The 13668-nt window shown below is 36.9% G+C and overlaps 1 protein-coding gene across 5 annotated transcripts in view; it reads left to right on the top strand.

Moving 5' to 3' along the window:
• Positions 1 to 13668, top strand: part of OSBPL9 (oxysterol binding protein like 9) — a 169468-nt gene that overhangs the window by 19605 nt on the left and 136195 nt on the right. For all 5 annotated transcript variants that reach the window (XM_032302361.1, XM_032302364.1, XM_032302363.1 and 2 more), the window contains exon 2: positions 12108 to 12158. In XM_032302361.1, the coding sequence (XP_032158252.1) occupies positions 12108 to 12158 (51 nt within the window). The remainder of the gene's footprint in view (positions 1 to 12107; positions 12159 to 13668) is intronic.

Raw genomic sequence — 13668 nt, 5'->3', positions numbered from 1 at the left:
TGAGGTTGAAATTACAGTATTTTCTATTTAACTGTTCAGTGGTGTGTTCATTGATAACTTCCGGATGAACTATGGCTGAGATTATAATCACACAATGTGATTTATATCTAAAGTGAAGTCCATTTACTTTAAACTAGCATATAAATAATATAATATGTATTTTTTATTATTTTATGTATTTTCCCTAAAGTGATCATTGGGAGAGTATGTATGTGTCAGGGAGGCAGTGGTGGTGGTAACTGCCAGTGAATTTGGAGTGAGAGAGATGATACGTATCTCTGTGGATACAGTTTGTCTTGCTCATTAAGTGAGCCAAAAAAAGTTACATTCTGTAATAGTTGGTGCAATTAATTTTGTCAGTGTAAATTCTTCTTTCTGACAGACCTTTGTGACTCTTTAAGAAATTCACTACCATGGGTAAAGGAAAACTTTTTGTTCATTAATTTAGTAATTATCTCCACAAGGTTCTTTATTTTGCAGCCAGCAAAAAGCTTCTTTTGGTTGCTTTAACCCCAGCCTAGATTTCTTGGTGGGTTATGAATGTGGTGATTATATCCCCACCTATTCTGTTAAGCAGAACAGGTGGGGTTTAGGCTCTGTTTCTTGACTTCCTGTCAATGCCAAGATAAATTATCTTTAAGTGTCGAGCAGGTATGAAGAAGGTAGTCCTTTGGGACAGGCTTAAGAGGCTAAGTAACAGACAAAAAGCTCTGAAATTTAATTTGTGCTGAGGTAACTTACTTAACAACTTTATTTTCATTTTCTTGCCAACCTAACCAAAATAATAATGGAAGCTGTGGATTACTTGCTATTGAGACATAGTATGTAAGGCTGTAGGCACTATTTATTGAAACTGAAAATGGCTGTCTGCATTTATACATAGTCTTTCCGCCATTCGTTTAACAAATATTTTTTTCAACAAATATTTTTGAGTCTTATGTATATTAGACTATTCTCTTAAAATTTGTAGGCTAACAGGGATGATGAACTTTAATTTCAGAATTATTTAAATACTTCGTGGGTTTTAAAAATACTAATTTTTATTAATTTTATTCTGAATACATACATGAGGAATTCTGGGTTAGAGACAGAGTTCATAATCATAAGTGTGTTGGCCTGCTTCTGCCGTAATCCTTAGCCCTAGGGCAGTGCTGTAAGAACCACATCACTTGTACACATACAGCTGAGTAGCTAGCTGTAGGTGAAGGATGAGGAAAAATGATTCTTCTCTGCTTTTGAAGAGGTGGCTGTCTCTCTCCTCCTGAAAAGGGTCGCCTTAGAAAGGTAATAAGCCTAAATCCTAACTTCAGCCCCTTAACTTTTGTATCTAACTCGGTATGCAAGTAAAATCTTTCCTAGAGCCAGATAGCCTTGTGGGTCTCTGCATTTACAGTCTAGAGGCCTTTTCCAGTTCTGAGGCTTCCCTGGTCTGTCTGTCTGTCTTTCTTTCTTTCTTTCTTTCTTTCTTTCCTTTCTTTTCTTTCTTTTCTTTCTATTTTCTTTCTCCTCTCCTCTCTTCTTTCTTTCATTCATTCTTTCTTTTCTCTTTTTTTCTTCTTGCTTTTCCTGCCTGCCTGCCTTCTGCTTTCTCCTTCCTTCCTCTGCTTTTCTCCCTTTCTCCTTTCCTTCCCTCCTTTTTTTTCCTCTCTTCCTTCCGTCCTGTCTTTCCTTTCTTCTGCCGCCCTGTCTAGTCCATCTTCCTCCCACCCTCCACTCCTCCTTTCCTTCGTTCTTCCCTCCCTCCCTCCCTCCCTTCCTTCTTTCTTTCATATGTAAATACCTAGGGAGAGACCTGCTGCCTTCTTCCTAGCATGTTGGGGGCTTAGCCTAGGGACCTAAGCCAGGCTTTGACCTTTTAGCTTTTTGGGGGGAAATACAAGTTTTATTATCCTTTCAGATGGGGAAAACAACAGATCTAATTCTTGGGTGATGTAGAAATGTTGGAGAACTCCAGGGCTTTTGACAGTGACACTGAGAAGTCCAGGGAGATTTTATTTCTCAACCATATTATGAAGGAAGAGGATGTTATATGAGAATATTATGTGAGTGGTGGGTAGTCTAGTCTAGGGGTTCAGGTAAAGCTTTTCTTCTTAGGGAATTGAGGGATGAGTAGGAATTATGCATTTAATGAAGTGAAGATAGATGAGTGCAAGCGCTTCAGGTAATGGGAACAGTCTGTGTAAAGGGCCTAAAGCAGGAAGGCATTTGGCTGGAGTGAAAGGTTAGTGTGGCTGGAGTACAGGGATAATGGGGACTTTAGAGATCAACTAGGGCCAGAACAAAGAGGGTCTCTGTAGAGGATAAATGAGGAAATTTGGATTTTATCCTAAGAGCAATGTAGAGCCTTGAAATATTTTTTTGCTTGCTTGTTCTGTTTTTAATCAAGGTAGTGATCTGCTCAAGTTTGTTTTGAAAAGATTCTTCTGGCTCCTCTACGGAAAAGGATTAGAGGAGAGGGGGAGTAGATACAGAGGAGTTGGAAGGTGATTTGGCCTAGGGGATGGGTTATGGAGGACTGGATTAGGGTGGTTACAGTGGAGATGAAGTTAAATGGAAGGATGTGAGAGGATTTTAGGAGACAGAAATTGGGGGGGGGGGTTTGGATGGATGAAAGATAAGATTTGAGAGAGAAAAATCACGAGTTGGTTTCAGATAATGTTGAGTTTGAAATGCCTGTGAGAAAGCCAAGTGGAAATGTGCAGAGGGAGTATGCATGATGGGAGAATGGAGAAAATTTGAAATAACCCTTGCTGAGAATGAACGGGAGAACAAGCTTACTGATGAATCATTTCCTGCTATTCCTTTTGCCGGAAACTTTCCCTCCCAGATTCTTTACTTTGAGGCTTTTCTTGTTAAAATCTCAGTTCAGATAAAACTCCAAGAGTCTTCCCAAACCATCTAGATTAAAGTAGAACCCCTCTTCCCCACAACAGTTTTCTGATCATCACTCTGCTTTATTTTCTTCCTAACATTTATCACTGGCTGAAATTATCTTGTTAATTTGGTTTTCTTTTATTAAAAGATTTTTTTTTTTTTTTAAGATTTTATTTATTTATTTGACAGAGAGAAATCACAAGTAGATGGAGAGGAAGGCAGAGAGAGAGAGAGAGAGAGGGAAGCAGGCTCCCTGCCGAGCAGAGAGCCCGATGTGGGACTCGATCCCAGGACCCTGAGATCATGACCTGAGCCAAAGGCAGCGGCTTAACCCACTGAGCCACCCAGGCGCCCGTTAATTTGGTTTTCTTAAGAGAAATATCTATTCAAATCCTTTACTCATTTTTAAGTTGCATTGTCTTTATTGTTGAATTATAAGAGTTCTTCATAGAAGAGTTCATTATATATTCTTCATACATATCATATGTATGATTTGTAAATATTTTCTTCCATTTTGTGTTTTTTTTTAAATTTCTTGATAGTGTCCTTTGAAAAGCACAATTTTTTTTTTCAAGTTTGATGTTCAACTTATTTTTCTTTTGTTGCTTGTGCTTTTGGTGTCCTAAGAAACCATCGTGTAATCCATGGTCACAAGGAATTACACCTGTGTTTTCTTCTAAGAGTTTCATAATTTTAGTTTATTATTAATAGTTAATGGTTTTATATGGTATAGGGTGGGGGTCCAATTTTATTCTTCTGCACAGGGATATATCCAGTTGTCTCAGTACTCTTTGTTAGAAAGATTATTCTTTCCCCCATTGGATAGTCTTGGAATCAACTGACCATAGCTGTATGAGTTTATTTCTAGACTTTCAGTTCTGTTTCATTGTTCTAATTACTGTCTTTGTTACTGTAGCTTTTTTGTATTCTTGTACTAAGAATTGTGAGTCCTCCAACTTTGTTATTGTTTCCTTGAAGATTGTTTTGGCTGTTTCCGGATCAGCTTGTCAGTTTCTGTAAAAAAGACCATTGGGATTTTGATAAGGGATTATATGAAATCTGTAAGTCAGTTGGAGGAATAGTGCCATTGTGACAAGATCAAGTCTTCGACTCCATCAATATGAGATGTATTTGCATTTATTTAGGTCTTCTTTGGTTTCCTTCAATGTTTTGCAATTTTCATTGTATAAGCCTCGTACTTTTAAAAATTAAATTTATTACTAAGTATTTAAATTTTTTGACATTATAAATGGAGTTGTTTTTTCATTCCACTTTTAAATTTTTTTGTCTAAGAATATAGAAACACGGTTGATTTTTGGGGCACTTGGGTGGTACAAGTATCTGACTCTTGGTTTCATTTCAGGTTGTGATCTCTCCGAGGATTGTGGGATCGAGTCTTGAGTTGGGCTCTGTGCTCAACCCAGCATCTGCTTAAGACTCCCTTTCCCTCCCTCTCCCTCCACCCCACTCTCTTCTGTCTCTGTCTCTCTCTTTCTCAACTAAATAAATAAATCTTTAAAAAAAAAAAAAAGGAAACACAATTATATATATTGGTCTTGTAGTCCAATTTATATATTGACCAATTTATAAGACCAATTTATATATTGGCCTTGTAGTCTATAAACTTACTGAACTCATTTATTACCTCTAATAGTGTTTTGGTGGATTCCTTAGGATTTTCTATATATAGGTCTGTCATCTCAAATAATTTTATTTCTTCCTTTCCAATCTGAATGTCTTTATTTCTTTTTCTTACCTAATTTTCTCAGCTAGAACCTCTAGTACAGTGTTGAATAGGAGTGATGAGAGAGGACATCCTTGTCTTGTTCCTGCTCTTAGGTGTAAAGGTGTAAAGCTTTTAGTCCGATATCAGTAAGTAGGATACTAGCTGTGGGTTTTTATAGATGTCCTTCTATGAAATAAAATAGTTACCTTCTATTCCTTGAGTGGTTTTATCCTAAAGAATGGTGGATTTTGTCAAGTGCTTTCCCTGTTTTTGAGGTGATCATGTCATTTTTGTTCCTTGTTTTAATAATATAGTATATTGATTGATTTTCATGTGTTGACTCAACCTTGCATTCCAGGAATAAATTCCACTTGGTCATTGTCTTAGTATGTTTGGATTGCTATAACAAAAATACCATGCACTGGGTAGCTTATAAACAACAGAAATTATTTCTCACAGTTTTGGAGGCAAGATCAAGGTGCTGGTAGATTCAGTGTCTGAATCTAAAAGGTGAGGACCTTTTTAGATGCCGATCATTTCACTGTACTCTCATATGGTGGAAGGGGCAAGGGAGCTCTCTTAGGTCTTTTTTTTATAAGGCACTAATCCCATTCATGAGGGCTGTTCCAAAGGCTCCACCTCCTGATACCATCATCTTGAGGGTTGAGATTTCAACATAAGAATTTGGAAGGGGGAGGGTACACACATTTAGAGCATAATAGTTTAGCTGTATAATCCTATTTACATGTTGGTAGATTTGGTTTGCTAGTAGTCTGCGGAGGATTTTTGCATCTTAATTCATAGTAGATGTTGGTCTTTTCTTGTGATACTTTTGTCTGGTTTTGGTACCAGAATAATACTTGCCTCATAGAGAAAGTTGGGAAGTCTTTCTTCTTTTAAAATTTTGGAAGAGAATGAAAAGTTGTTAATTCTTTAAACTTTGATAGAATTTATCGGTGAAGCCACCTGGACCTAGGCTTTTCTTTGTGAAAAGTTTTTTCATTAGTAATTCAATCTCTCTACTTCTTGGAGGCCTATTCAGATTTTTTTTGTCGTCTTTAGTCAGTTGTGACAGTTTGTTCTTGAATTTGTCTATCACGTCTAGATTATTTAATTTGTTATTCATCATGTTACCTTAGATTTCCTTTTGTTTCTGTAAGGTTGTTAGTAATGTCTCTCCTCTTTTATTCCTGATTTTACTAATTTGACTCCTCTTTTTTCCTTGGTTAGTAAAGCTAAAGTTTTGTCCATTTTGTTGATCTTTTTTAAGGAACCAGCCTTTGGTTTCATTGCGGTTTTTTTGTGTTTTTCTATTTTCTGTTTTCATTTATTTTTGCTTACAGTTTTATAGCCTTTATTATTTCCTTTCTTTGCTTGCTTTGCCCTAATTTGTGTACTTAAAGTGTAAAGTTAGGTTATTGATTTCAGATCTTTTAAAGTTATAAATGTTTTCACTATCTCCTGAAAGTTTTGGTATGTTGTTTTCATTTTCAGATCGCAGATGTTTTCTAATTTCCCTTCTGATTTTTTTTTCTTTGACCCATTAGTTATTTAGGAGTATGTCACTTAATTTCCACATTTTGAATTTCCCAAATTTCCCTTTGTTAATTGAGCTCTGCTTTTAATACATCATGATTTAAGAACATACTTTGTATTATTCCCATCCTTTCAAATTTATTGAGGCTTGTTTTATGGCCTAATATTTGGTCTGTCCTGGAGAGCATTCCATGTGCTCTTAAAAAAAGAGGAGTTTCCTTTTTTTTTTTTTTAAATTTTAAATTTTTTAAAAGACTGACTGATTGATTTAGAGTGATTCTGCACCAAACATGGGGCTTGAACTCATAATCCCAAAATCACGCTCTTTTGACTGAGCCAGCTAGGTGGCCTGCAAGCAGTTTCCTTTTAAAGCCACAATGTGTTGCATACATTGCATAGTCCACTGGCTATTATATAGATAAATGGCTATACTTAGCTGAAAGGGAGGCTGGGAATGTAATATCCACCAGGAGAACCATGTGTTCAGTTAAGACTTGTGGGTGGAGGATTTTATTACAGAAAGGAAGAAGAAAAGAGAATGGATATTGGGGGACATACAGTCTATTATAGGTAGCATTATATTGTATTTGTGGTAATTTACTTTGAAATCTTCATATGAATTGTAATCTGAATCCATACCTTGGCGTTAGCTAATTAGCCTTGGATTATTAAAAATAACCTTTAAAGATTTATATATTTTGAGAGAGAGAGAGAAGGTGTGCACAGTGGAGGGGCAGAGAGAGAAGGAGAGAGAATCTCAAGCTGACTCAGTGCTGAGCAAGGAGCCTGGCCGGGGCCTCTATATCACCACCCTGAAATCACGACCTTAGCCTGTCAAAAGTTGGACACTTAACTGACTGTGCCACCCAGGTGCCCCTTAAAAATAATTTTTGATTACATAGCTGATTGTAACAGGACCCACTGCCCTTGTGTTAATAAATATGAGAAACTAGCAAATGCAACCATAAAACCCCCAAATTTTTGCTAGTCCTCTAGCCTCTTAGGGAGTAGAGCATCAGCTGTATATCTCTCCACTTCATGGGGGAGTCCTTATCCAGCCTAAAAGACTGTAGCATCCATTTCAGAGTGATCCTTTCTTGAGGTGCTTGGCTTTGTACCTGGAAGCAGAAAGAGGAAACTCATCTAAATAATAGGTCTTTTGCTTTTTTTAAAAAGATTGTATTTATTTGAGAGAGCGTGCGTGTGAGCACATGAGTCGGGGAGGAGCAAAGGGGGAGGAAGAAGCAGACTCCCCATTGAACAGGGAACCTGATTGTTGGGGGCAGGAGAGGGGAGCCTCGATCCCAGGACCCTAAGATCACGACCTGAGCCGAAGGCAGATGTTTAACTGACTGAACCACCCAGGCGCCCCTCATCTAAGTTATAGGTTGTATGACTGTTCCAACCTGTTAAAAATTTGTTGTAAGGCTCAGAACATTGGTAAAATAACTTCTGGAAGGAAGATTACTGGAGTGGGGTTGCCTGCCCTGCCTTTTTGGATTAGTAGAAGCTACTTGTATTCATTAAAACAAAAAAAAAACCTGATATTCAGTGAGTTGCATTTGCTTAGGCAGGTTTGCCTCAGGTGAGGGTGTAGCTGGACACTGGCAGCTAGGACTCCCCACCTCTTACGTGTCATCTCACCATGTAGGTAGGCTTTCTTTCTTCACGTAGAAGGCACATGTCTCATGGCAACTTTATCTCAGAGCTTCAGGAACAGATAGGAAGAGCTCTTTTTCAGCTCCAGGAGGAAAATGTCCTGGGAAAGGACTTTATTCTGCCTTGTGGGGACACCACCCCTTTAGCACTCACTGTGCTTGGGGGACATAATCACACCGGCTTCCCTTTAGGTGCATATTAGAACTGAGTGGAGAGAGGAGGAGAGGACCCTGTGCCATTGTAGCAGAGGATGCCAGGCTAACAGCAGATTTTGGTCTGGGGAATGATTTGCAGGGCAGCCATTACAAATTGTAATTTGTAATTACAAATTACTGCCCTGCACAATTTGTAATGGCTGCCCTGCAAATCATTCCCCAGACCAAAATCTGCTCATATGTGCTCATAGACTCCCCCATCCTGTGTCAAACTCTGCTACATTTTACATATGTAATATTGAAAATTACTTGATCTCCCTGGTGTCACTTTCATCTGTAATATATGAATAATTCTTACCATGCCAAGTTTCTTGAGGTTGACTGTTTTCTAAAGTGCTTGTCATGCAGAGGGCATCAATGAGAATGTACTGATGGTGCTGTGATTGCAGATGTCACCATCATTCTCTTACTCAAGTCATTATATATAACAGTGTTACTTTTCTAAAACGCACCTTTTGAGAATGTAATTACCCTTCTAAAAAATCGTAAGTAGCTCTCCTTTAACCATTGAATAAAGTTTGATTTTCTTAACAACTCAGTATTTTTTTCAGTTCTTCAGAATCTGGTTCCCATATCTCCTTTTCAGCCTCGTCTCTCTTCATATCCCTTTTTTGCACTCTGTGCTTGGGTCTGTAAATATACTCTCCTATGAATGGTTTGTGTGTAGAGTTTTCTGTACCTGTGCTTTGGCTGGTGGTGGTCCCTTGGATTGGAATGCCCTCTTCTTCTACCTCCCCTCTTTTCTTATTAGAACCTTTTTTTTTTTTTTTTTAAAGTCCCAGCTTGAAACTTGAAACCTGGTCACTTCAGTATTGTCTTCCCTGATCCTTTTCCACAGCAGAGGGCCTTTTGTAGCTCATGGCACTTCGTGCCTATAATCAGATAATTTATTTTTCATTGTATTATAATGGTTTACATGCTAGTCTTCTTTTTTTTCTTTAAGGACCTTTTTAAAGAATCTAGGACGATTTTGTGGGATGTTCCACATTCTGGCCTTGTCTGATTATTTCCTAGTTATATTTGTTTTAATTATTTTCACTTCTTTCAGTGTTTTATAATTCATAACCCTAATAATAGTACCATCACTGGGATCTGTCTTACTCTTTTCCTGCTCACTATAACCATATTTTTAAAAAAGTGAAAGAGGAATTAAGGATGAGTATGTTGGTTCTTACCTTGATTTGTATTCTAACTCTCCTTGGGTATTTTCAGTCGTAATTACTATTTTTATGTATGCCTTGATACTTTTGAAGGTAAGTCTAGAGTATAGTAAAGGGCTATTAAATGCTTAGGGAATGCTTTTGTTAATTGTGTTTTTGCTAACTGTATTGTTAGTAAAGAACTCTTATGACTGTGCTTGCTAGTGAGAGTTTTTTTTAAAAGATTTTATTTATTCATTTGACAAAGAGAGATCACAAGTAGGCAGAGAGGCAGGCGGGGATGGGTGGGGGGGAAGCAGGCTCTCTGCTCAGCAGAGAGCCCCATGCAGAGCTGGATTTCAGGACCCTGAGATTGTGACCCAAGCGGAAGGCTTGGTGAGAATTTTTTAATAAAATGTATGAATCCTTGTATTTTTAAAGGAATAAAGAAGACTGTCTCCTGTCCCTTAAAAATCATTTTTTAAAAATAATTTTTGAACATGAATTCCTGTGTCTCAGTACTTTATTAAAGAATCAACTTTGATTTATCATTGTAATATTGTTACATTCGTAAGTTGAGTCAGTGAAAAAATGGCATAGGCTATATTCTTAGAAAATACTGTAGGCAGGGGCGCCTGGGTGGCTCAGTGGGTTAAGCCGCTGCCTTCGGCTCAGGTCATGATCTCAGGGTCCTGGGATCGAGTCCCACGTCGGGCTCTCTGCTCAGCGGGGAGCCTGCTTCCTCCTCTCTCTCTCTCTGCTTGCCTCTCTGCCTACTTGTGATCTCTCTGCCAAATAAATAAATAAAATCTTTAAAAAAAAAAAAAAAGAAAAGAAAATACTGTAGGCAATGAAAGGGATAAGGCAGATCTTTATATATTGACATACAAATATCCCCAAGAAATACTTGTTTTCTTTCCAGTTTTATTGAGTTATAATTGATTATAACATTGTATAAGTTTAAAGTGTACAGTGTGATGATTTGATAAATATATATATTACAAAATGATAACCACAGTAGGTTAGTTAACATAATCCTTTTTTTTGTGGTGAAAATTTTTAAGATCTACTATATTAGTAACTTTTGGGTATACTGTACAGTATTGTTAACTATAGAAAATGCTGTACATTAAGTCCTTTATAATCATAACTCAAAGTTTGCCTGTGGTGTATAGTACATTAGATATAAGGCATCCGTGGCATTCCTCAAAAGTGGGACAGTTTTCTTTAAAATATAATTTCACGATATTGGCTTATTTTACTTCTTTCTTGCTTAGGGGAGTACAGAAAAATACCAGTTGTTGAGGTACTAAATATTTTTAAAACTTTGATTATATTTCAGGATTCATTTTATTTTATTACACATGACTAGATTTAATTTTAGGACTATTTACTAAATATCAACATAAGGTTTATTATGTAGAACATAGCCTTTCCTCAGCCCAGTCTAGTAAGGGAGCAGCATTTTAGTAGTCAATATTTTTTAAGCATCTAATATGCACTAGACACTATTCTGAAGTGTAAGATAGAATTCCTACTTCCTAGGGAATAGGCAGTCTTGTGGATGAACTAGACAAGTAAATTAGCCATTATAGCACAGGATGGTACATGCCGTGATGAGAACATACAGGAGACTCTGGGAGAAGAATGGGAATCCAAATCATAGGTAAGGTAAGGTGTTAATGAGTGACAGCAAGACAGAATATCAGGGGCAGGGAACATTCCAAGCTGAGGAACACTGGATGAGAAATCTCAGAGGCAAAAAATGTGACATATTTGGACATTTGAAAAGAGGTAAAGCAATGTTTCTCAAAATGTGGCCCTCCATCTGCCTGAGTCATAATCAACTGGGGGTGAATCTTAAAACTTCTGGGTGATTCTTAGCCCTCGAGGTAATTCTCAAACACTCTGAAATATGAAAAACACTGTGCTAGAGTTAAGGGGCATGAGGAAGAATTAAAATTAGTGTAATAAACATATTAAAGGCACACAGAATTCTATGATTAGGTTTATTTGTGTAATTATAAAAGGCTTTCATTTTATTTTTTTATAATTGACATTCAGTATTAGTTTCAGGTATACAACATAGTGATTCAACATTTATATACATTACTCAGTGCTCATCACAGTAAGTATAGTTATCATATCTTACCATACAAAGTTATTACAGTATTATTGGCTCTGTTCTCTATGCTGTACTTTTCATCCCCATGACTTAGTTTATTTTATAACTGGAAGGTTATACCTCTTAATCCCCCTCACTTATTTTTCTTATCCCCCTCAACCTCCTGTGCTCTGGCAACTACCAATTCTCTGTATTTTTGAGTCTGTTTCTATTTCATTTTTTAGATTCCACATATAAATAAAATCATAGGTATTTATCTTTCTCTGTCTGACTTATTTCACTTAACAATATACCCCATAGGTCTGTCCATGTTGTCACAAATGACAAGATTTCATTCTTTGTTAATGGCCAAGTAATATTCCACTGTGTGTATATATGTGTGTATACACACACACTGTATCTTTTTTACCCATTCATCTGCTGATGTGCTTAGGCTGATTTCATTTCTTGGCTTTTGTACATAATGCAATAAATATAGGGGTGCATGTATCTTTTCTAATTAGTGTTTCCATTTTCTTTGGGTAAATACCCAGAAGTAGAATTACTGGATTATATGGTATTTGTATTTTTAATTTTTTCAGGATGTTTTCTGTAGTGGCTGCACCAATTTACATTTCCACCAACAGTGCACCAACTTCATCACCACCACTTGAAAACATACTCATTTGAAACTGCTAATTCCTATCTTTAAGTGATTTGGGAGGTTGGGGGGGGATGGAAGATATGGATAAAGAATGGAGGTATTTACTACTGTAATTTTTTTCTTTATCCCCAGATGATTCTAAATATAGTCTATAATTTTTTATTCATTGAATGTTTTTGTTTTCTTTTAGTCCAAGGACAAAATGATGAGAGGCTCTCGCAGAGGATGTGTTAGACTCAGAGTGAGTATTTATTCATTTTTATGAAAACCAATTTTGATGGGAAAAAATATTTTGATGGAATCATGTAAGTCTAAATTTAGTTTTCTCATTTAATTTTTGAGACAGGCAACCAAGGTTCAGAAAAAAAAGATCTCTCCATCTTAACTACTAGTCAGTGCAAAACCAGGACTAGAATGCCATTCTTACACTTGCTCTTTTAATGTTGTATCTATGACTTAACGCAGCTACTGATTTTTTTTTTCTTTAACCTCTATTTTACAGTCAGGGACCAGGGTTAGAACTTAATGAATTATAGTGTTAGTAGTAGAGCAAATAGTAGGAATAACTCTGAAAAATCCCTACTTAATAGTTGCTTTGTTTTTACTATTCAGCAATATTTAATAAGGGTCTATGTAGCAGTGATGTCCAACAGAAATATAATGTGAGCCACATATATAATTTAAAATTTTGTTGTTGTCACATTTAAAAAGTGCCACTTTCCTGATAGCGCACGGGAGAAGAATGAGGCCCAAGCAAGTCAGCTGTGAGTGTCGTCCCCCCCGTCCGCCCCAACTCCTCCTCAGTCCCCATATTTATTAGATACAAGATAGCAACAAAGGAGAAGAAAAGAAGGTTATACAACAGCCATATGTCTAGTAGGTAACAAGAAGGAATGTGAGTCAGGTGTTGGTCACAAGGTAAATGAGGTAAACAAGAAGAGTAAGGTGTGTCTGGTCCTGCAGCTGGATTTGTAGTTGAGCAAGCTAACTTAAAGGGATTACCTTAACAGCAGGCTTTCTCTGAGGCAGGGGAGACTACAAAAAAGGGAAGCAGGGCGGCCTTCCGCCCAGAGCAAGCCAGGCATCCCCAGCCACTTGGCTTCAAGGATGTGTATCATCTCCTCCACCAAAAGCCTACAGCTAGTACATGTTTTTCTCAAGGTCATCTTTAAGCATGCTTTCGTTAAAGTTATAGTTTAAGCAGTATATTATTCTGAGGGACAGTTGCAAAAAGGGAAAAAGAAACAGGTGAAGTTAATGTATTCTGTTCAGGCCAACATATTCTAGAATATTACTATTTCAACATGTAACAGTAAAAAATTATTAATGAGATATTTTACCTTTTTTTTTTTTTTTTAAATAGTAAGTCTTCAAAATCCAGTGTGTCTTTTACACTTAATGGCTTCTCTCTGTTCAGATTAGATGCGTATCAGGTGCCCAGTAACCACATAAGGCTAAGTAGTGGCTTCCTTATTGGACAGTGCAGGCTTATAGCTTCACACTGTTTTTAATTGCTTGTTCAGGTTCCTTCATTGTCCAAGTTTCCAAAGGCAAGAAAAAGTGCATGATTGGGGGTATAATTTCTAGTATTCCATTATATCTAAAGATGAGTCTACCTTTATCATAACCATGTAGATCAGTTTTTTGTAGTCTTGTCTCTTTCTGGCTTCTGTTGCTTTCTTTCTGCCATCTTTTTTCTGCATGTTTGCTTTTGAAGATATGAATATATTTGGTAAACATATTACTTACTG

The sequence above is a fragment of the Mustela erminea genome, chromosome 10, assembly GCF_009829155.1.
Source record: "Mustela erminea isolate mMusErm1 chromosome 10, mMusErm1.Pri, whole genome shotgun sequence".
NCBI classification, from domain to species: Eukaryota; Metazoa; Chordata; class Mammalia; order Carnivora; family Mustelidae; genus Mustela; species Mustela erminea.
This window is presented reverse-complemented; position numbering and strand designations above follow the sequence as displayed.